The 22983-nt window shown below is 36.8% G+C and overlaps 1 protein-coding gene across 1 annotated transcript in view; it reads left to right on the top strand.

Moving 5' to 3' along the window:
• The window catches only part of LOC121877300 (follistatin-related protein 1-like), a 51275-nt gene that overhangs the window by 6535 nt on the left and 21757 nt on the right, over positions 1 to 22983 (top strand). Inside the window, exon 3 of the mRNA XM_042382977.1 lies at positions 7936 to 7954. Within this exon, the coding sequence (XP_042238911.1) occupies positions 7936 to 7954 (19 nt within the window). The remainder of the gene's footprint in view (positions 1 to 7935; positions 7955 to 22983) is intronic.

Below are 22983 nucleotides of genomic sequence, written 5' to 3'. Positions count from 1 at the left end.
CTAAAACGAAATGATTGCAACAGACTCTTAACATCTGATGAGATAGAAGGATTGTAGTTCTTTCAGCAATATGCCTTTGCCAATTTTCCCTTCGTCTGGATGTAGAGCTATATGCTATGGGATGTAAGTCCTGAAGCTGCCTTCGTCCTGTTTCTGCAACCTTTCATCACACAACGATACGCTATTCATAATAACAATGAAGTTTCAAGCTTTCTATAAATTAAAATTGAAATTCGTGAACTAGGGAAGAAACGCTGTGCCTTCTTGCCCCAGTTTCGCTAAGTAAAGAAACCGTGATTACAAGTCAAACGCGCCTTGTTTTTGTACTTTTTTTCTTTCTTTTATCCTCTTCACCACTGATCGACTCGTTAGTCGCTTGGGCGATCGGTTACGTCTCTGTTGGCAAGTACTGGGCATGCACCGGCTCCTAAATGTACCTGAACCTGCTCCAGTGTTGGTCAAGACTGATCTTGAAAGAGCTCACACTCGGTGCCGTCACAACACTTTTTGTTAGATTGTTCCAAGAGCTCACAGCTTTCACTCCGAAAAAGTTTGCCCTCACAGTTTTCTGGACCTGCGGCTTCTTCAATCTTTAGCTGTGATCTTTTGTGGGGCGAGCGTCCGCCAGCTCCAAGTAGGTAGTAGGCAACTACCAAACAGAGAGGTACTACCGCCTGGGAAGATATTGGAAGCATAATGTGTTGTCTAATGGTAGACCCTGCTGCCATATGGCATCACAAAAATTGTGACCAAGTCCCAGGTTGCTGATCTGTCTTTCTGCCTCATTTACACACAATAGCAGGTCTCAATTGTTTCTCTTACTGGACAACACAACATACATATAGCGTTTCACATTATTTTTTTTTAATTTTGTATTTCTTTATAGTTCTTTATTATCATCATCATCATCATCATCATCATCATCATCATTATTTTATTTTACTTTTATCATAAATTTTATTTACAATGAATAATTATTACATTTTCGCCCCCAGTCCCCGATGTGGGTCAGTGACCTGTGCCCAGGTGGGCTAATCCCCGTAAAAAAAGGGGACACTCGACTGAGTAGTGCCCCTTGAGATGCTTATATACCTCAATTAGGTCGGCCCTTGCCCGTCTGTAGAATAAGCTAGGCAAGTTCAGGCGCTCCAATCTCTCAAGGTAGTTGAGGTGCCGAAGTGCAGGCACCAGTCTGGTGGCCCTCCTTTGAACATTTTCAACTAACTGACAGTCCCTAGTATATCTCGGGGACCAGACGGGGTGACAGTACTCTAGATGGGGAAGCACTTCACTCTTAAAGATCGTTACGAGGGACGGACCGTCTAGATATCTGAACGACCTTATAAGACCCAATAATTTATTTGCCCGATTTACCTTCTTTTTGCAATGGCCCGAGAACTTCAGCTCATTGTCAACATACACACCCAGGTCTTTCTCACATTCAGTCTCAAATAGTGCAATTTCTTCATCCCGTTGGGACATATGATACGCCTCCTTACCGTTGGTACGCCCCAGGTGCATCCTCTTACACTTCGAAACAGTGAATCTCAGCAGCCATTTCTTCAGTCCACTTAACTGTCTTTACGCTAAAATCCATCACCACTCAACTTTTATTGCGTAAACCCAAAAATCCCTGTGTGCTCTGCGTTTAAGATCAAGCATGTGATGTGGAAAATGGCAACATACAAGCACCTGGATATCCTAAGTCTTTTAAAGCTCTACTGTCGGGTCATAAATTGTAGTACACCCAAACCCTTACGTCCATTTCTTCGACCGTAAAATCCTATTTTCACGTCTGAAACCTTACCCCTTTCGTCATACATTCTTCTGTGGTCGGCGCGTCTGGTAAGGCTTCTATCTAGGAGAGTCTTAAGGTTGCTTCGCCTCCCCAGGATGGTTTCATAAGGTATCGTTTAAATCTCCATGTATGTCCTGGTGGCAACGCTCCCACCATAATCTCTCGCCTCCCGTGACTCACCATCCGCTACCCGTTATCCCTTCCCTCAAGCTTCCTGTTTGTCTGCTTCCCTCACAACCATGCTTTTTATAAGACACATGTTTAGCCATGTAGTAAACACATTTTCCCTACTTCAGTCATTCAGCTTTATTGAACTGATACGCACTACATCACGGATTTCCTTCATTGTTGTCTCAGGGTTTTTAACCACGAAATATTTGGCAGCAACAAAACGATTGCACTTTTTCGAAATATATGTAGTGTCTACCATCTTCTTAGATCGCCTGCAGGAGGTGTACTACAGCGCAAACGGTTATGGGTAGGTGAGGGAGGGCGGTGTTTGGTAGAACTATAGTTATGGGTGGGGTGGGGTCTCTTACTCATTATGGCTGGGTCCATGGGAGAACTGGTTGTAGGCTGGGTGTGGGGGTACATGGTAGAACTGGTTGTAGGCTGAGTGTGGAGTACATGGTAGAACTGGTTGTAGGCTGGGTGTGGGGGTACATGGGAGAACTGGTTGTAGGCTGGGTGTGGGGGTACATGGTAGAACTGGTTGTAGGCTGAGTGTGGAGTACATGGTAGAACTGGTTGTAGGCTGGGTGTGGGGGCTGGTGTGGGGAATTTGTGGAGGAACTGGTTGTGGTGTGGGGTGCATGTGGGTGAACCTGGTTGTAGGCTGGGTGTGGGGTGCATGGTGAACTGGTTGTGAATGGGTGGGGTTGCATGGGTTGGTTTGTGGAGGCGGGTGTGAGGTGCATGTGTTGAGAGACTGGTTGTGGGCGGGTGGGGTTGTAGAACTGGTTTGTGGGCTGGGTGTGGGGTGTAGAACTGGTTGTAGGCTGGGTGTGGGGAACATGGTAGAGAACTGGTTGTAGGCTGGGTGTGGGGATACATGGTAGAACTAGTTTGTGGGCTGGGTGTGTGAGAATTTGTGGTAGAACTGGTTGTGGAGGCTGGGTGTGGGGTATGGAGAACTTGGTTTGTAGGCTGGGTGTGGGTACATGGTGGGAACTGTGGTTGTGGGCTGGGTGTGGGGATACATGGTGGGAACTGGTTTGTGGGCTGGGTGTGAGGGTGCATGATGCAGAGACTGGTTGTAGGCTGGGTGTGGGATACATAGGTGGGAACTGGTTGTGAGGCTGGGTGTGGGGGTACATGGTGGAGCTGGTTGTAGGCTGGGTGTGGAGTTACCATGGTAGAACTGGTTTAGGCTGGGTGTGGGGATGCATGGTAGAGAACTGGTTGTAGGCTGGGTGTGGGGTGCATGGTACAGAGGCTGTTGGTTTGTGGGCTGGGTGTGGGGATACATGGTAGAACTGGTTTGTGGAAGCTGGGTGTGGGGGCTGTGGTAGGAACTGGTTGTAGGCTGGGTGTGGGGGTACATGGTAGAACTGGTTGTAGGCTGGGTGTGGGGGTACATGGTAGAACTGGTTGTAGGCTGGGTGTGGGGGTACATGGGAGAACTGGTTATAGTGGGTCGCAGATAAGCAGAAATTTAGGGCTGAGGGACCCACGACACGAGAGGGAGAGACTGGCCACGTCGCCTCTCAAGAATGGAAATCAACCCTGTACACCAAACGAGACACCACGATCACCGCTTCACTACATCGCCTCCAAATACTCCTTCCTCACTTGCTCTCACTGTATTTACACACGACTTTGTCTCGGTGGTATCAGTTGATGTTCAAATGTTTATACTCCACTCAATGGTGTTATTTTGAGCTTGTTGTTGAGTTAGGTGTAGGTGATTGTTCGAGAGAGAGAGAGTGTGTGTGTGTTTTGTGGGGGTGGTAGGTGTTTTGTTGGTAGTGGTGGGTGCGTGTGGGTAGTGGTGGGTGTGCAGGTGTGTATTTTGTTGGTGGTGGGGTGTGCATGTGTGTATATGTTGGTGATGGGTATATATGTGTGGGTATTTGGGAGCGTTTTGTTTGTAGTGGTGGGTATTACCGGTTGTTGGCTGTTTTATTGGAAGTGGATACTTTTTATGTGTATATGTCCAAGCGTGACAGTAAGCATCTATTTACTTATTTCTTAGTTTTACTGTCGAACCCATAAGCTTGTGGATAAATATATAAGCATTTACGTCATTGGCGTTAATCTACATTACTGTGTTCACACAGGCAACGCACTCGTTTACACATACTGTATGTACAGTTGCCAGCAAAAGTACTCCCACAGCCCTGTGTAGCAAGTTTGTGGGAGGACTTTTGCTGGTAACTGTACGTATCGTCCATGTTCACTCTTACCTACATAAGTACACTCTTACATTTCAAACTCACTTATCCTAGTATCTTTACAAAAACTCTCAACATTTCAGTGGTATATAATACCGTCACGGAGGCAGACACAAACACAATTGTATACTATTCTAGAGTATTTCAAACAAATACTATCTCGTGGCCGGATAAATTTACTCATAAACGCATAATCCGAATATTTCTGACACATTGCCTCACTTCAGTGGAATAGATCAGCCACACACCATCACGTAGTCGGGTAAATACAATCTTAAAAAATTTGCATTATTTAAATATTTTATCAATATTACTTCGCGCACCAGACCTATAAACATATTGGAATGCATTCTTAGGATAGTAACTCGTGACCGACGTCCTGGATTACCCAGATAGCAACAGAAAACTCCCAGTGTGAGCCTTGTCTCCACTCAGAGGTTATCACAGCTTACATGTTCGAAGAAAATGGCAAAGGAAACGTGGCGCCGCAGCGGGGAGATGAGGGTGTGGAAATGGCGCCGCCGTGACGGGGAGTTTACAGTGTTCATTTTCACCGACCTCTCAGACCTTGGCTAGACCCCGCCATCAACCTCTCCATAAACTTACCATCTGTACGTTCGCGCCATGGCGTCAACGGTTGTCAACAGATACTCGTGTAATTTAATAAAAATATGCATATTTATGGTCAGCATGAATATCTGAGGAAGAAAAGTACACATCTATCGCGAAAGGTGAGCAATATGTCCTTTTCACGCATTTACATAATATAATTACACCTAGAAATTAAGCCATTCAGGATGAATATTTATTCATTGGTTGCACATGCACATTGCATGGTGACGGCCAGGGTGCAAACACAGCGATCCACCAGTCTACGGTCACCTGAATTTTACTTTTTTTTTTTGTCCCGTCTCATCGACAAGATGACTGACCAGTGCATATCGCCACCTCAAAACAATAGAGCACTTCAGTACGCGCAACAGATGCTTGTGTTGATAAAAAAAAAACAGGTAATATTTATTGGATAAAGTATTCCTTAAACTAGGGGATAGTGGAGACAAATTTAAGGAGGTAGTGAGAGGTAGTGGGTAGGGCAGTGCAGCGATGGGGTATATAGGGCAGGATATATATATATATATATATATATATATATATATATATATATATATATATATATATATATATATATATATAAATATATTGAAGCCATGTGCACTTAATATTAGGAGATATTCTGAGGTCAATAGTAATGGCTTTCTACTATACAAAAACGCCTGAGTACAATACTGCATTAAAGAAAAAGTATTGCAATTTTCTGATGAAAAGGGGGTCCGGACAGCCCCCTCCCCCCACCTTGGATTCTCCCTTGCGGTTAATGCCCTTCAGCACTATTTCTTTTTACTTACTTTTATCCTCTTCGCCACTGATCGGCTCGTTAGCCGCTTGGGCGGTCGGCCACGCCTCTGTTACGCACTGTTGGCAGATACTGTGCATGCACTGGTTCCTGAATATATCGGAACCTGCTCCAGTGTTGGTAGTCTGGCCTTGAATGAGCTCACACTCGAAGCCGTCACAATGCTCCCCGGCAGATTGTTCCAAGAGTTCACAATTCTCACTCCGAAAAAATTTGCCCTCACAGTTTTCTGGACTTGTGACTTCTTCAACCTTGAGCTGTGACCCCTTGTGGGGCGGACGTCTGCCAGCTCCAGGTATGTACAGTCGGGGTCAAAAGTCTTGAACACTTAGCAATATCTGACATCTACTTCTGAGTTATACATATATGATTGGGATATACTAATAATACTACTTGTCATCATATATTATGCCTGAACCACAAAATGGGATAAAACTTTCCCTAATACTTAAGATCTTCGGGTACTTACATGCCAAATACTGTCAAGTGTTCAAGTCCTTTGACCCCGACTGTACATTTGACCGAGTAGTGTGCTCTGAGATGTTTATACACTTCGATTAGGTTGCCCCTCGCCCGTCTGTAGTATAAGCTAGGTAGTTGCTGGTGCTCCAATCTCTCTGGGTACCTTGAATGAACATTCCATACGACAGGAAGTCACCACCTGCTTATACACAATAATTTATAAGTAATTCTGGTACGAGGCCCACTCTTTGATGTTGCTAACTAAAATCTGTTTTTGGCTCAGGCTGTATTTAAACACTAATAGGCTTACCTTCTTAAGGAAGTAACGAAATAAATGCAAGCATAAAAGCGCAATATGTATCATAAAATCGGAAGGGTTATAGGAAGCATTTAGTATTGCTTAGGTTAGAGATGAAGCCTGCTGCTGTGGGAGAGGGTAGAGAGAAAAGAGGTTAGGGTGTGGGAGATTGGTATAAGGGTCGTGGGTGTGTAGCATCGCCCACTGACTGTAGTGTACATGCTAACCTTGGGTTGGGTGGCGGGCGGCCTGGAGAGTGGCGGGTGGAAATGTTCGACACTCGTTGTTTCTAGTCTCCCTCACAATTTCTACAGCAATTCCTTATGTCTGTTCCTCTATACGACATTGGACAAAATCCACAATTAATCAAAATTAACAATATCTTAGCCCAAAGATCAACATGAACAAAGAATCACTAGCTTAAGAATCTTCCTTAGTACTATTACAGTATCATAATTATAAATTTACGATAAGTTAGATTCAACTGGTAATTTGTCTGTAAAGGCTATGTACAACGCACTAATTCTTTGTTAAGACTGTAATGCACTACAGGGTACTTACGTTGTATATACTTGTTACCTTGAGCACTGGGCCATGTCCTCACCAGGGGAACCCTGTGCCTAGTGACCTTGTAGTGAGCGTCACCAGCACATTAAAGCGTCTTTTAATGCCACCAGGACAGCTCCAGCACGTCGGTAAGGCGAGTTTCATCTGTCTAGCCTTGACCTAGTGCCTGCAGCAGCTTTAGAATGACTCGGCCGCAGAACCCCCACTGCCTCGTACAGTACCCACTCTGGCTGCTCTCCGCTGCGGCCCCACCTGTTGTTGTTCTTGGCACACTGGTGCAACTTCCCTATTTCCCATCTTTGAAGTTTCTTGTAAATGAACAACACAGGTTCATTTCTTTGTTTGTGTGTTTTTCATGTTATAATATTATTACTGCGCTTCAACAACTAAGGTTGTCATAAGGCTAGCAATTAAACTCCTCCATCAACAATTGATTATTACAAGATATAATTTCCGTACTATTGCTACTGTGTTTTTGAAGTATCTTTAAAAGGTGTCCAATGATATACAGTATATGCTTAATGCGAATGTTTTTTTTTTTTTTTTACAAGCACGCTAGTAAGATTACATTATCTTGGCAAATTTGCCGACAAATTGCATTGGTGTGTAAGGTTGGACAATAAATGAGTGACCTATACGTTCGTTGTCAAGTAATTGGTAATTTTATTTATTTTTTCTCCAACCCTACAGATTATAGCACTTACAAATGCATAGATGAAGGTAAAGCCTTGAACTTCAGCTTTCAAATTTAAGAGACTGTCAGGCTAAAACATGAAGCTGCTGCTAACTTTTATTTTTATTCAAAGATTATGTGGAGTGATTACCAACATGATTGTGTGTGTGTGTCACAGGTAACCATAATACTGTAGTCAGGGGCTCCCGTTGGACCCCATCATTTCACACAATGGCGTCTCGGCTGCCTGACATAAGAACAAGTCACAGTTGACAGTAGTTTCACTGGTCTTGATTCAAACTAATAATTTTATTTTCTCTTTCCTTTCAGTTTGATCTTCGCGGACGACGTGAGTACAGAATAGTGTTTGGCATCAGTGTGGCTTTCATGTCCTGTCCTATGGAGAGGACTTCAGGAGAGAAGTCACTATTCTTTTCACAATGGTAAAACATGTATGTGAGGAATATAATAACATTTTAGCCGCATTCGGAGAACCCGAGGCGCAGCAGTCATTTGTGAGAATGTTTTTCCAAGGGAAATAAGATATTCTCGTGGAACGTAGTCTTTCATCGGCTTCCATGCCAGCAATACAGATTTCTTTGAACACAGATGTCCCGATTCCTGACTCTTTAGTAAAAATTAACTAAATAGCATAGATAAATATATTACTCTATCCAAGTAGCTGCTAAGAACTTTTTTTTTATTTATTTTTTTTTTACTTCTTGTGTCTCGCCTACCTCACTGGTACCGACTGCCTACCCCTGAAATGTGGAGATATTACTGTATATGGAAAGTATGTCAATTTATAGTTTAAAAATATCTTGGCAGTGGCTTCGTAATCGGCGGCACATTGAAGAATGCGAATGTTTAACATATTGACAGGCAGGTCAGGTTTTGGCTGCTTCTCACTGCGTCGCCGACTGTGAACACACTGTCATATGTTGCCATATACAGTTACCGGTAGAAATGTATATAAGTACAGCACTAGAAGTCTAGAACTAAAAAAAAATTAAAATATTAAACTAGTTTATGAACACGTTGGGTCCTTATTGTACAGCTAGCAACTCTCTACTTAGAGCTATCCCTTAGTAATTATAGTTGTTTAACGCCTTCAATACTTTTAAGTCAGTTTTGACCAAACTAAGCACGTACCCCCACCCCCCCCCCCGCCCCACCACCACCAATTGTTCTGGAGGGTGTCCGTGAAGGACATTCCGACTGTTGTTTGCTCCATCTCGGCTAGACTTGCTCCTAATTGCAATTTATACAAAGTTGCTCGAGTGTGACTTTTACAATATAAGGGTAACTTTGCGATAAAGAACTATTTTTAAAACTGTGTGAATACAGAATGACCAATGAAAAACTCACTTATTTTCAAATAGATTTACACGTTGAATGTGGTCAGGCAAAGTTTGCTTGGATAGATATGGCTAAAATCGATTAGTAGATTTGTTTAGATTTGGAATGGTAATTATTATTTAGTTTTTTAGTTTTCTGGTGGTTTTTAACATAGACAATTTTATAGTCCGTTGTTTCAGCACTTACCAATAGGCGTATGTAGTATGTATGTACATACATAGATGGCTGTATTTGCTGAATTGGTAAACGGCACGAGGAATGGCTGGTCGCTGGGGACGCTTTTGCCTTTTTGTGAGCATATCTTTGCCACACGCTGAGCTAAGAGCTTGACTGACAGAACTATTCAAAGTGTTTCTTTTGTAAGAGGAACTATTCGAACCTCCTATACAAATATATAGCCCTCCTTAGGCAGAATTAGGTGTTGTGTGTTAGGTTTTGTGGTAACAGTAACTCAGCCAGCATATAAGCACGCCCTAAACATTGCTTGTATATTCAACAGACGACCCCAGTACGTGTGTGTGTGTGTGTGACTACGTGTAAACGCGAACGATGTTTCTGTATAAAGAATAGTTATCTGTGGTACTAGACTTTGTAATTTGTGACAAGCAGGTTCAAATTCAAATACTAATAGCCAGGTGCAAATACTATCTGGAAGATGTTGATTATAAATAGCAGGTGCAGATACAGTAGTAGCAGATGCTGCTTATAAATATTACGTGCTGATAGAAAGTACTCAGTGCAGATACATTACTGACGATGATTATAAATAACAGGTGCAAATAGTTACTAGCAGCACCTGTTTATAAATACCAGATGCAGATAGTGACAAGCCAGTGCTAATTATAAATAGGATCAGAACAGGTTCTACAGCAGCTAGGGACGCTGAAGAAGTGTGTCGAAGAAATTAAAATTAACGGACCTACTGTTAGGGGAGAGGAGGAACAACGGGAACGTTTCCCGAAAAGTAGATTATCTACTTTTCGGGAAAGTAGTGTAGTGGATTTCTCCCCTACAAACGCTGTTTGTCGCTGAGTAGCCGACCCCACCAATTCCCCAGTGTATGCCTCGTGGTCTTGGTCAACCAGCGCCGCCATACATCACGGAGCAGGGGTCAACTACTAAGCCACGCCTACCCCCCGCTATTTAAGACCTGACTTCGTGGTGACCTGTCTCTTTTCTACCTACACCAACCAGCCAGCAACACCTCCTCCGCCTGCCTGGTGGTCCTCGCTCCTGCCGGCGAGCATGGCGACCCACAAGCTGGTCCTTCTCTGAGCATCCTCACCAACCAGCTCTCTCTACATCACGCTTGTAACCGTGCTGCCTTCCCAGCACCAAGCTGCACTGTACATCCAATACAACATGTATATAGAGAGCACATTGTGAGTTTCCTTTCTCCAACCCATCCTGAATGTGAACCAAATATCCTGAACCCCACAGTAGATTATCGACTTTTTGGGGAAGTAGATTATCGACTTTTCGAGAAATTTTTCCTTATTTTCCGAAGTAGATTATCATAGAAAACGGGAAATTTGTATCACAGAAAATGGGAAATATCTACTTTCTGGGAAAGTTGGTTATCTACTTATCATAGAAAACGGGAAATTTTTATCATAGAAAATGGGAAATATCTACTTTCCGGGAAAGTTGGTTATCTACTTTCCCGAAAAGTAGATTATCTACTTTTCGAAAAAGTAGATTATCGACTTTTTGGGGAAGTAGATTATCGGCTTTTGGGGAAATATTACCTAATTTTCCGAAGTAGATTATTATAGAAAACGGGAAATTTGTATCACAGAAAATGGGAAATATCTACTTTCCGGGAAAGTTGGTTATCTACTTTCCCGAAAAGTAGATAGATTTTCTACTTTTCGGGAAAGTAGATTATCGACTTTTCTGGGAAGTAGATTTTCGAATTTTGGGGGAAATATTACCTAATTTTGCGAAGTAGATTATCATAGAAAACGGGAAATTTGTATCATAAAAAATGGGAAATATCTACTTTCCGGGAAAGTTGGTTATCTACTTTCCCGAAAAGTAGATAGATTTTCTACTTTTCGGGAAAGTAGATTATCGACTTTTCGGGGAAGTAGATTTTCGAATTTTGGGAAATATTACCTAATTTTGCGAAGTAGATTATCATAGAAAACGGGAAATTTGTATCATAAAAAATGGGAAATATCTACTTTCCGGGAAAGTTGGTTATCTACTTTCCCGAAAAGTAGATAGATTTTCTACTTTTCGGGAAAGTAGATTATCGACTTTTCGGGGAAGTAGATTTTCGAATTTTGGGGGAAATATTACCTAATTTTGCGAAGTAGATTATCATAGAAAACGGGAAATTTGTATCATAAAAAATGGGAAATATCTACTTTTCGGGAAAGTTGGTTATCGACTTTTCGGGAAGTAGATTTTCGAATTTTGGGGGAAATATTACCTAATTTTGCGAAGTAGATTATCATAGAAAACGGGAAATTTGTATCATAAAAAATGGGAAATATCTACTTTCCGGGAAAGTTGGTTATCTACTTTCCCGAAAAGTAGATAGATTTTCTACTTTTCGGGAAAGTAGATTATCGACTTTTCGGGTAAGTAGATTTTCGAATTTTGGGGGAAATATTACCTAATTTTGCGAAGTAGATTATCATAGAAAACGGGAAATTTGTATCATAAAAAATGGGAAATATCTACTTTCCGGGAAAGTTGGTTATCTACTTTTCTGAAAAGTAGATAGATTTTCTACTTTTCGGGAAAGTAGATTGTCGACTTTTCGGGGAAGTAGATTTTCGAATTTTGGGGGAAATATTACGTAATTTTGCGAAGTAGATTATCATAGAAAACGGGAAATTTGTATCATAAAAACTGGGAAATATCTACTTTCCGGGAAAGTTGGTTATCTACTTTCCCGAAAAGTAGAAAATCTATCGACTTTTCGGGGTAGTAGATTTTCGAATTTTGGGGGAAATATTACCAAATTTTGCGAAGTAGATTGTCATAGAAAACGAGAAATTTGTATCATAAAAAATGGGAAATATCTACTTCCCGGGAAAGTTGGTTATCTACTTTCACGAAAAGTAGATAGATTTTCTACTTTTCGGGAAAGTAGATTATCGACTTTTCGGGGAAGTAGATTTTCGAGTTTTGGGGGAAATATTACCTAATTTTGCGAAGTAGATTATCATAGAAAACGGGAAATTTGTATGGGAAATATCTACTTTACGGGAAAGTTGGTTATCTACTTTCCTGAAAAGTAGATAGATTTTCTACTTTTCGGGAAAGTAGATTATCGACTTTCTGGGGAAGTAAATTATCGAATTTTGGGGAAATATTACCTAATTTTCTGAAGTAGATTATCATAGAAAACGAGAAATTTGTATCACAGAAAATGGGAAATATCTACTTTCCGGGAAGTTGGTTTATCTACTTTCGAAAAATGAATAATTCTACTTTTCGTAGTAGATCAACTTTTCGGGGAGTAGATTTTTCGAATTTTGGAAATATTGCCTAATTTTGCGAAGTAGATTATCGTAAAACGGAAATTTGTATCATAAAAACAGAAATATCACTTTTCCGGAAAGTTGGTTATCTACTTTCTGAAAGTAGATAGATTTTCTTTTTCGATAGATTATCGACTTTTCGGTAAGTAGATTTTCGAATTTGGAAATATTACCTAATTTTGCGAAGTAGATTATCATAGAAAACAGAAATTTGTATCATAAAACAGGAAATATCTACTTTCCGGAAGTTGAGTTATCTTTTCTGAAAGTAGATGAATTCTACTTTCCGGGAAAGTAGATTGTCGACTTTCAGGATTTTTCGAATTTTGAAATATTACGTAATTTTGCGAAGTAGATTATCGTAGAAGCAGGAAATTTGTATCATAAAAACTGGGAAATATCTACTTTCCGGGAAAGTTGGTTATCTACTTTCGAAAAGTAGAAAATCTATCGACTTTTCGGGGTAGTAGATTTTTCGAATTTTGGGAAATATTACAAATTTTGCAGTAGATTGTCATAGAAAACGAAATTTGTATCATAAAAATGAAATATCTACTTCCGGAAAGTTGGTTATCTACTTTCACGAAAGTAGATGAATTTTCTCTTTTCGGGAAAGTAGTTATCAACTTTCGGGGAAGTAGATTTTCGAATTTTGAAATATTACCTAATTTTGCGAAGTAGATTATCGCAAAACAGGAAATTTGTACCGCAAAAATGGAAATATCTACTTTCCGGGAAAGTTGGTTATCTACTTTCGAGAAATGAATTTTCAATTTTGGGAAATATTACCTAATTTTGCAGTAGATTATCATAAAACGGGAAATTTGTATCATAAAAAAGCAGAAATATCTACTTTCCGGGAAAGTTGGTTATCTACTTTCGAAAAGTAAATAGATTCTTCTACTTTTCGGGAAAGTAGATTATCGACTTTTCGAAGTAGATTTTCGAATTTTGAAATATTACCTAATTTTGCGAAGTAGATTATCATAGAAAACGAAATTTGTATCATAAAAAATATCTACTTTCGGGAAAGTTGATTTATCTACTTTCGAAAAGTAGATAGGTTTTCTACTTTTCGGAAAGTAGATTATCGACTTTTCTCGGAAGTAGATTTTCGAATTTTGTGGAATATTCCTAATTTTGCAGTAGATTATCATAGAAACAGGAAATTTGTATCATAAAAACGAAATATCTACTTCAGGAAAGTTGGTTATCTACTTTCCAGAAAAGTGAATAGATTCTACTTTTCGGGAAAGTAGATTATCGACTTTTCGAGAGTAGATTTTTCGAATTTTAGAAATATTACCTAATTTTGCGAAGTAGATTATCAGAGAAAACGAAATTTGTATCATAAAAATGGGAAATATCACTTTCCGGAAGTTGGTTATCTACTTTCGAAAAGTAGATAATTTCTACTTTTCGAAAGTAGATCATCAACTTTTCGGGGAAGTAGATTTTCGGACATTGAAATATTACTTAATTTGCGAAGTAGATTATCATAGAAAACGAAATTTGTATCATAAAAATGGGAAATATCTACTTTCCGGAGTTGGTTATCTTTTCGAAATAATTACCTTTGGTAGAAATATTACTAATTTTGCAGTAGATTATCATAGAAAACAGGAATTTGTATCATAAAAATGGGAAATATCTACTTTCCGGGAAAGTTGGTTATCTACTTTCAGAAAAGTGAATAGATTTTCTACTTTTCGGAGAAAGTAGATCAACTTTTCGAAGTAGATTTTTCGAATTTTGGAAATATTACCTAATTTTGCTGATGAGTTATCATAGAAAACAGAAATTTGTATCATAAAAATGAAATATATCACTTTCAGGAAAATTTGGTTATCTACTAAAGTAGAAAATCTATCGACTTTTTCGGGGTAGTAGATTTTCGAATTTTGAAATATTACCAAATTTTGCGAAAGTAGATTGTCATAAGAAAGAAATTTGTATCATAAAAATGGGAAATATCTACTTTGGGAAAGTTGGTTATCTACTTTCACAGTAATATTCATACTTTTCCGGAAAATTATCAACTTTTCGGGAGTAGATTTTTCGAATTTTTGAAATATTACCTAATTTTGAGAAGTAGATTATCATAGAAAACAGGAAATTTGTACCATAAAATGGGAAATATCTACTTTCAGGAAGTTGGTTATCTACTAGGAAATGTGGAATTTTGAAATATTACTAATTTTGCGAAGTAGATTATCATAGAAACAGAAATTTGTATCATAAAAACGGGAAATATCACTTTCCGGGAAAGTTGGTTATCTACTTTCGAAAGTAGATAGATTACAAGTAGATTATCGACTTTTCGGAGTGGATTTTCGAATTTTAGAAATATTACCTAATTTTGCAGAAGTAGATTATCATAGAAACGGGAAATTTGTATCATAAAAAGAAATATCTACTTTCGGGAAAGTTGGTTATCTACTTTCCCGAAAAGTCAAATTAGATTTTCTACTTTTCGGGAAAGTAGATTATCGACTTTTCTCGAAGTAGATTTTCGGAATTCTGTGGAAATATTACTAATTTTGCGAAGTAGATTATCATAGAAAACGGGAAATTTGTATCATAAAAATGGGAAATATCTACTTTCCGGAAAGTTGGTTATCTATTTTTCGAGAGTAAGATTTTCTGATACAGAAATATTACCTAATTTTGCAGTAGATTATCATAAAACAGGAAATTTGTATCATAAAATGGGAAATATTACCGGGAAAGTTGGTTATCTCCCAGAAAGTGGATAGATTTTCTACTTTTCGGGAAAGTAGATTATCGACTTTTCGAGGAAAAATTTTCGGTATTTTGGAAAGATTACCTAATTTTGCGAAGTAGATTATCATAGAAAAGGAAATTTGTATCATAAAAATGAAACATCTACTTTCAGGGAAAGTTGGTTATCTCTTTTTCCCGAAAGTAGATGAATTTTCTACTTTTCGGGAAAGTAGATTATCGACTTTTCTGGGAAGTAGATTTTTCGAATTTTGAGGAATATTACGTAATTTTGCGAAGTAGATTATTAGAGAAACAGGAAATTTGTATCATTAAAATGGAAATATCTACTTTCGGGAAGGTTGGTTATCTACTTTCGCGAAAATTAGATAGATTTTCTACTTAATGAAAGTAGATCCTCGGGGAAGTAGATTTTCGAATTTTGAAATATTACCTAATTTTGCGAAGTAGATTATCATGAAACAGAAATTTGTATCATAAAAACGGGAAATATCTACTTTCGGGAAAGTGGTTTATCTACTTTTCTGAAAGTAGATAGATTTTCTACTTTTGGGAAAGTAGATTATCGACTTTCGGGTAAGTAGATTTTTCGAATTTTGAAATATTACCTAATTTTGCGAAGTAGATTATCATAGAAACGGGAAATTTGTATCATAAAAACGGGAAATATCTGCTTTCCGGGAAAGTTGGTTATCTACTTTTCAAAAGTAGATAGATTTTCTTTTCAGGGTAGATTTTCGGGTACAGAAATATTACCAAATTTTGCGAAGTAGATATCATAAAACGAAATTTGTCATAAAAATGGAAATATCTACTTCCAGGAAAGTTGGTTATCTACGAAAAATAGATAGTTCTACTTTTCGGGAAAGTAGATTATCGCTTTTCGGAAAGTAGATTTTCGAATTTTAGGAAATATTACTAATTTTGCGAAGTAGATTATCATAGAAAACAGAGAAATTTGTATCATAAAAATGGGAAATATCTACTTTCCGGGAAAAGTTGGTTATCTACTTTCAGTAGATTTTTCAGGGTACAGAGAAATATTACTAATTTTGCGAAGTAGATTATCATAGAAAACAGGAAATTTTATTCATAAAAAAGGAAATATCTACTTTCCGGGAAAGTTGGTTATCTACTTTCCCAGTGAATAGATTTCTACTTTTTCGGGAAAGTAGATTATCGACTTTCGAGGAAGTGAATTTTTCGAATTTTGGGAAATATTACCTAATTTTGCGAAGTAGATTATCATAGAAAACGAAATTTGTATCATAAAAAGGGAAATATCTACTTTCCGGAGAAAGTTGGTTATCTACTTTCCCGAAAAGTAGATAGATTTCTACTTTTCGGAAAGTAGATTATCGACTTTTCTCGGAAGTAGATTTTCAATTTTGTGGGAAATATTACCTAATTTTGCGAAGTAGATTATCATAGAAAACGAAATTTGTATCATAAAAAAGGGAAATATCTACTTCCGGGAAGAGTTGGTTATCTACTTTCCAGAAAAGTAGATAATTTCCTTTTCGGAAAGTAGATTATCGACTTTTCGGGGAAGTAGATTTTCGTTGAAATATTACCTAATTTTGCAGTAGATTATCAGAAAACGGAAATTTGTATCATAAAAAAGGAAATATCTGCTTTCCGGGAAAGTTGGTTATCTACTTTCCGAAAATTAACAGATTTTCTACTTTTCGGGAAAGTAGATTATCGACTTTTCGGGGAGTAGATTTTCGAATTTTAGGAAATATTATCTAATTTTGCAAGTAGATTATCATAAAGAACGGGAAATTTGTATCATAAAATAGGAAATATCTACTTTCAGGAAAGTTGGTTATCTACTTTCCCGAAAAGTAGATAGATTTTCTACTTTTCGGGAAAGTAGATTATCGACTTTTCGGGTAAGTAGATTTTCGAATTTTGGAAATATTACCTAATTTTGCGAAGTAGATTATCATAGAAACGGAAATTTGTATCATAAAAACGGGAAATATCTACTTTCCGGGAAGAGTTGGTTATCTACTTTTCTGAAAAGTAGATAGATTTTCTACTTTCGAGGAAAGTAGATTATCGACTTTTCGGGAAGTAGATTTTTCGAATTTTGAAATATTACGTAATTTTGCGAAGTAGATTATCATAGAAAACAGAAATTTGTATCATAAAAACTGGAAATATCTACTTTCCGGGAAAGTTATCTACTTTCGAAAGTGAAAAAAATCTATCGACTTTCGGGGTAGTAGATTTTCGAATTTGAAATATTACTAAATTTTTGCAAGTAGATTGTCATAAAACGAAATTTGTATCATAAAAATGGGAATATATCTACTTCCAGGAAAGTTGGTTATCTACTTTCACGAAAAGTAGATATAGATTTTCTACTTTTCGGGAAAGTAGATTATCAACTTTTCGGGAAGTAGATTTTCGATTTTGGGAAATATTACCTAATTTTGCAGTAGATTATCATAAGCGGAAATTGTGCCATAAAATGAAATATCTACTTTCAGGAAAGTTGGTTATCGACTTTTCGGGGAAGTAGATTTTCGAATTTTCGAGGAAATATTACCTAATTTTGCGAAGTGGATTATCATAGAAAACGGGAAATTTGTATCATAAAAAATGGGAAATATCTACTTTCCGGGAAAGTTGGTTATCTACTTTCGAAGTGAATGAATTACCTACTTTTCAAATGAATTATCGACTTTTGAAGTAATTTTTCGAATTTTGGGGAAAATATTACCTAATTTTGCGAAGTAGATTATCATAGAAAACGGGAAATTTGTATCATAAAAAATGGGAAATATCTACTTTCCGGGAAATTTGGTTATCTACTTCCCGAAAAGTAGATAGATTTTCTACTTTTCGGGAAGTAGATTTTCGAATTTGGGGGAAATATTACCTAATTTTGCGAAGTAGATTATCATAGAAAACGGGAAATTTGTATCATATTAAATGGGAAATATCTAATATCCGGGAAAGTTGGTTATCTACTTTCCCGAAAAGTAGATAGATTTTCTACTTTTCGGTAAAATAGATTATCGACTTTTCGGGGAAGTAGATTTTCGAATTTTGGGCGAAATATTACCTAATTTTGCGAAGTAGATTATCATAGAAAACGGGAAATTTGTATCATAAAAAAGGGGAAATATCTACTTTCCGGGAAAGTTGGTTATCTACTTTCCCGAAAAGTAGATAGCTTTTCTACTTTTCGGGAAAGTAGATTATCGACTTTTCGGGGAAGTAGATTTTCGAATTTTGGGGGAAATATTACCTAATTTTGCGAAGTAGATTATCATAAAAAACGGGAAATTTGTATCATAAAAAAAGGAAATATCTACTTTCCGGGAAAGTTGGTTATTTACTTTCCCGAAAAGTAGATAGATTTTCTACTTTTCAGGAAAGTAGATTTTCGAATTTTGGGGGAAATATTACCTAATTTTGCGAAGTAGATAATCATAGAAAACGGGAAATTTGTATCATAAAAAATCGGAAATATATACTTTCCGGGAAAGTTGGTTATCTACTTTCCCGAAAAGTAGATAGATTTTCTACTTTTCGGGAAGTAGATTATCGACTTTTCGGGGAAGCAGATTTTCGAATTTGGGGGGAAATATTACCTAATTTTGCGAAGTAGATTATCATAGAAAACGGGAAATTTGTATCATAAAAAATGGGAAATATCTACTTTCCGGGAACGTTGGTTATCTACTTTCCCGAAAAGTAGATAGATTTTCTACTTTTCGGGAAAGTAGATTATCGACTTTTCGGGGAAGTAGATTTTCGAATTTTGGGGGGAAATATTACCTAATTTTGCGAAGTAGATTATCATAGAAAAAGGGAAATTTGTATCATAAAAAATGGGAAATATCTACTTTCCAGAAAGTTGGTTATCGAAAAGTAGATAGATTTTCTACTTTTTCAAAGTAGATTATCGACTTTTTGGGAAGTAGATTTTCGAATTTTGGGGAAATATTACCTAATTTTGCGAAGTAGATTATCATAGAAAACGGAAATTTGTATCATAAAAAATGGGAAATATCTACTTTCCGGGAAAGTTGGTTATCTACTTTCAGAAGTAGATTTTCGAATTTTGGGGGAAATATTACTAATTTTTGCAGTAGATTATCAGGAAAACGGAAAATTTGTATCATTAAAACGGGAAATATCTGCTTTCGGGAAAGTTGGTTATCTACTTTCGAAAGTAGATAGATTTTCTACTTTTCGGGAAAGTAGATTATCGACTTTTCTCTGGAAGTAGATTTTCAGAAATTTGTGAAATATTAACAAATTTTGCGAAGTAGATTATCATAGAAAACGGGAAATTTGTATCATAAAAATGGGAAATATCTACTTTCTGGAAAGTTGGTTGTCTACCGAAAATAGATAGATTTCTACTTTTTCGGGAAAGTAGATTATCGACTTTTCGAGTAGATTTTCCAATTTTGGGGGAATTTACCTGTTTGCAGTAGATTATCATAGAAAACGGGAAATTTATCATAAAAATGGGAAATATCTACTTCCCGGAAAGTTGTTATCTACTTTTAGTGATAGATTCTACTTTTCGGGAAAGTAGATTATCGACTTTTCGGGGAAGTAGATTTTCGAATTTTGGGGAAATATTACCTAATTTTGCAGTAGATGTACATGAAAACGGAAATTTGTATCATAAAAACGGGAAATATCTACTTTCCGGAAAGTTGGTTATTTACTTTCCGAAAAGTAGATATTCACCAGGAAAGTAGATTATCGACTTTTCAGTAGATTTTCGAATTTTGGGAAAATATTACCTAATTTTGCGAAGTAGATTATCATAGAAAACGGAAATTTGTATGTAAGCGGAAATATCTACTTTCCGAGAAAGTTGGTTATCTACTTTCCCGAAAAGTAGATATAGATTTCTACTTTTCGGGAAAGTAGGTCAACTTTTCGGGGAAGTAGATTTTCGAGATTTTTGGGGAAATATTACCTAATTTTGCGTGATTATCATAGAAAACGGGAAATTTGTATCATAAAAAACGGGAAATATCAACTTTCCGGGAAGTTGAGTTATCTACTTTCCCGAAAGTAGATAGATTTTCTACTGGAAGTGATATTATCGACTTTTCGGGGAAGTAGATTTTGAATTTTGGAAATATTACTAATTTTGCGAAGTAGATTATCATAGAAAACGGAAATTTGTATCATAAAAAGGAAATATCTACTTTACGGGAAAGTTGGTTATTTACTTTCCCGGAAAGTAGATAAATTTCTACTTTTCGGGAAAGTAGATTATCGACTTTTCGGGTAGTAGATTTTCAATTTGGGGAAATATTTACCAAATTTTGTAGGAGGGGTTATCATAGAAAACGGAAATTTGTATCATAAAAAATGGAAATATCTACTTCCGGGAAGGTTGGATTCTACTTTCCCGAAAAGTAGATAATTTTCACTTTTCGGAAAGTAGATCAACTTTTGGGGAAGTAGATTTTCAATTTTGGGGAAATATTACCTAATTTTGCGAAGTAGATTATCATAGAAAACGGGAAATTATCATAAAAGCAGGAAATATCAACTTTCCGAAAGGTTGGTTATCACTTTCGAAAAGTAGGTGATTTTCTAGCACGATGATTATCGACTGGGAAGTAGATTTTCGAATTTTGAAATATTACCTAATTTTGCGAAGTAGATTATCATAGAAACGAAATTTGTATCATAAAAAAGGGAAATATCCTTTACGGGAAAGTTGGTTATCTGTTCCCGGAAAGTAGATGGATTTTCCTACTTTTCGGGAAAGTAGATTATCGACTTTTCGGGGTAGTAGATTTTCATTTTGGGAAATATTGCCAAATTTTGCGGAAGTGAGTTATCATAGAAAACGGGAAATTTGTATCATAAAAAATGGGAAATATCACCTTCGGGAAAGTTGGTTATCTACTTTCCCAAAAATAGATTTTCACTTTTCGGGAAAGTAGATTATCGACTTTTCGGGAAGTAGATTTTCGATTTTTGGGGAAAGATTACATTTTGAGAGTAGATTATCATAGAAAACGGAAATTTGTATCATAAAAACGGGAAATATCTATTTTCGGGAAAGTTGATTTCTACTTTTCCCGAAAGTAAAATAGATTCTACTTTTCGGAAAGTAGATTATCGACTTTTCGAGTAGATTTTTCGAGTTCAGGAAATATTACGTAATTTTGCGAAGTAGATTATCGGGAAAACGGGAAATTTGTATCATTAAAAACGGAAATATCTGCTTTCCGGGAAAGTTGTTATCTCTTTCCGAAAGTGAAAAATCTATCTACTTTCGGAAAGTAGATAACCAACTTTTCCGAAATGAGTATTTCATTTCTGATACAAATTCCGTTTCGGTAATACCAAAGAATCTTTAAAGTAATCCTCGAAAGTCGATATTCCCGAAATAGAAAATCATCTACTTTCAGGAAAATGAATCCTTTCGAGGAAGTAGATTTTCGAATTTTGGGAAATATTACCTAATTTTGCGAGAGTAGATTATCATAGAAAACGGGAAATTTGTATCATATAAAAGGGAAATATCTACTTTCAGGAAGTTGGTTATCTACTTTCCCGGAAAGTAGATAGATTTTCTACTTTTCGGGAAAGTAGATTATCGACTTTTCAGGTAGTAGATTTTCGAATTTTGGAAATATTAACAAATTTTGCGAAGTAGATTATCATAGAAACGGGAAATTTGTATGCATAAAAATGGGAAATATCTACTTTTCAGGAAAGTTGATTATCTACTTTCCGAAAAATAGTAAATTTCTACTCGGGAAAGTAGATTATCGACTTTTCGAGGAAGTAGATTTTCGAATTTTGGGGAATATTACCTAATTTTGAAGTAGATTATCATAGAAAACGGGAAATTTGTATCGCATAAAAATGGAAATATCTACTTTCCGGAAGTTGGTTATCTACTTTTCTGAAAATAGATATTTCTACTTTTCGGAAAGTAGATTGTCGACTTTCGGGAAGTAGATTTCGAATTTGGGGGAAATATTACGTAATTTTGCGAAGTAGATTATCATAGAAAACGGAAATTTGTATCATAAAAACTGGAAATATCTACTTTCCGGAAGTTGGTTATCTACTTTCCGAAAAGTAGATGGATTTTCACTTTTGGGGAAAGTAGATTATCGACTTTTCGGTGAAGTAGATTTTCGAATTTTTGGAAATATTACCTAATTTTGCGAAGTAGATTATCAGAGAAAACGGGAAATTTGTATCATAAAGCGGATATCTACTTTCCGGGAAAGTTGGTTATCTACTTTCAGAAAATAGATAGATTCTCTACTTTTCGGAAAGTAGATTATCGACTTTTCGGGAAAGTAGATTTTCGAATTTTGGAAATATTACCTAATTTTGCGAAGTAGATTATCAGAGAAAACAGGAAATTTGTATCATTAAAACAGAATATCTGCTTTCCGGAAAGTTGGTTATCTACTTTCCCGAAAGTAGACAATTTCTACTTTTCGGGAAAGTAGATTATCGACTTTTTCGGGAAGTAGATTTTCGAGTTACAGGAAAATATCTAATTTTGCAGTAGATTATCATAGAAAACGGGAAATTTGTATCATAAAAAACGGGAAATATCTACTTTCCGGAAAGTTGGTTATCTACTTTCCCGAAAAGTAGATAGATTTCTACTTTTCGGGAAGTAGATTATCATTTCGTGAGATAGATTTTCAGTTTTGGGAAATATTACCTAATTTTGCGAAGTAGATTATCATAGAAACGGAAATTTGTATCTTAAAAACGGGAAATATCTACTTTCCGGAAAGTTGGTTAT

This window comes from Homarus americanus, unplaced genomic scaffold, assembly GCF_018991925.1.
Source record: "Homarus americanus isolate GMGI-L3 unplaced genomic scaffold, GMGI_Hamer_2.0 scaffold367, whole genome shotgun sequence".
NCBI lineage: Eukaryota > Metazoa > Arthropoda > Malacostraca > Decapoda > Nephropidae > Homarus > Homarus americanus.
Note: the sequence above shows the minus strand (reverse complement) of the source record. Positions and strands in the feature narration are given on the sequence as shown.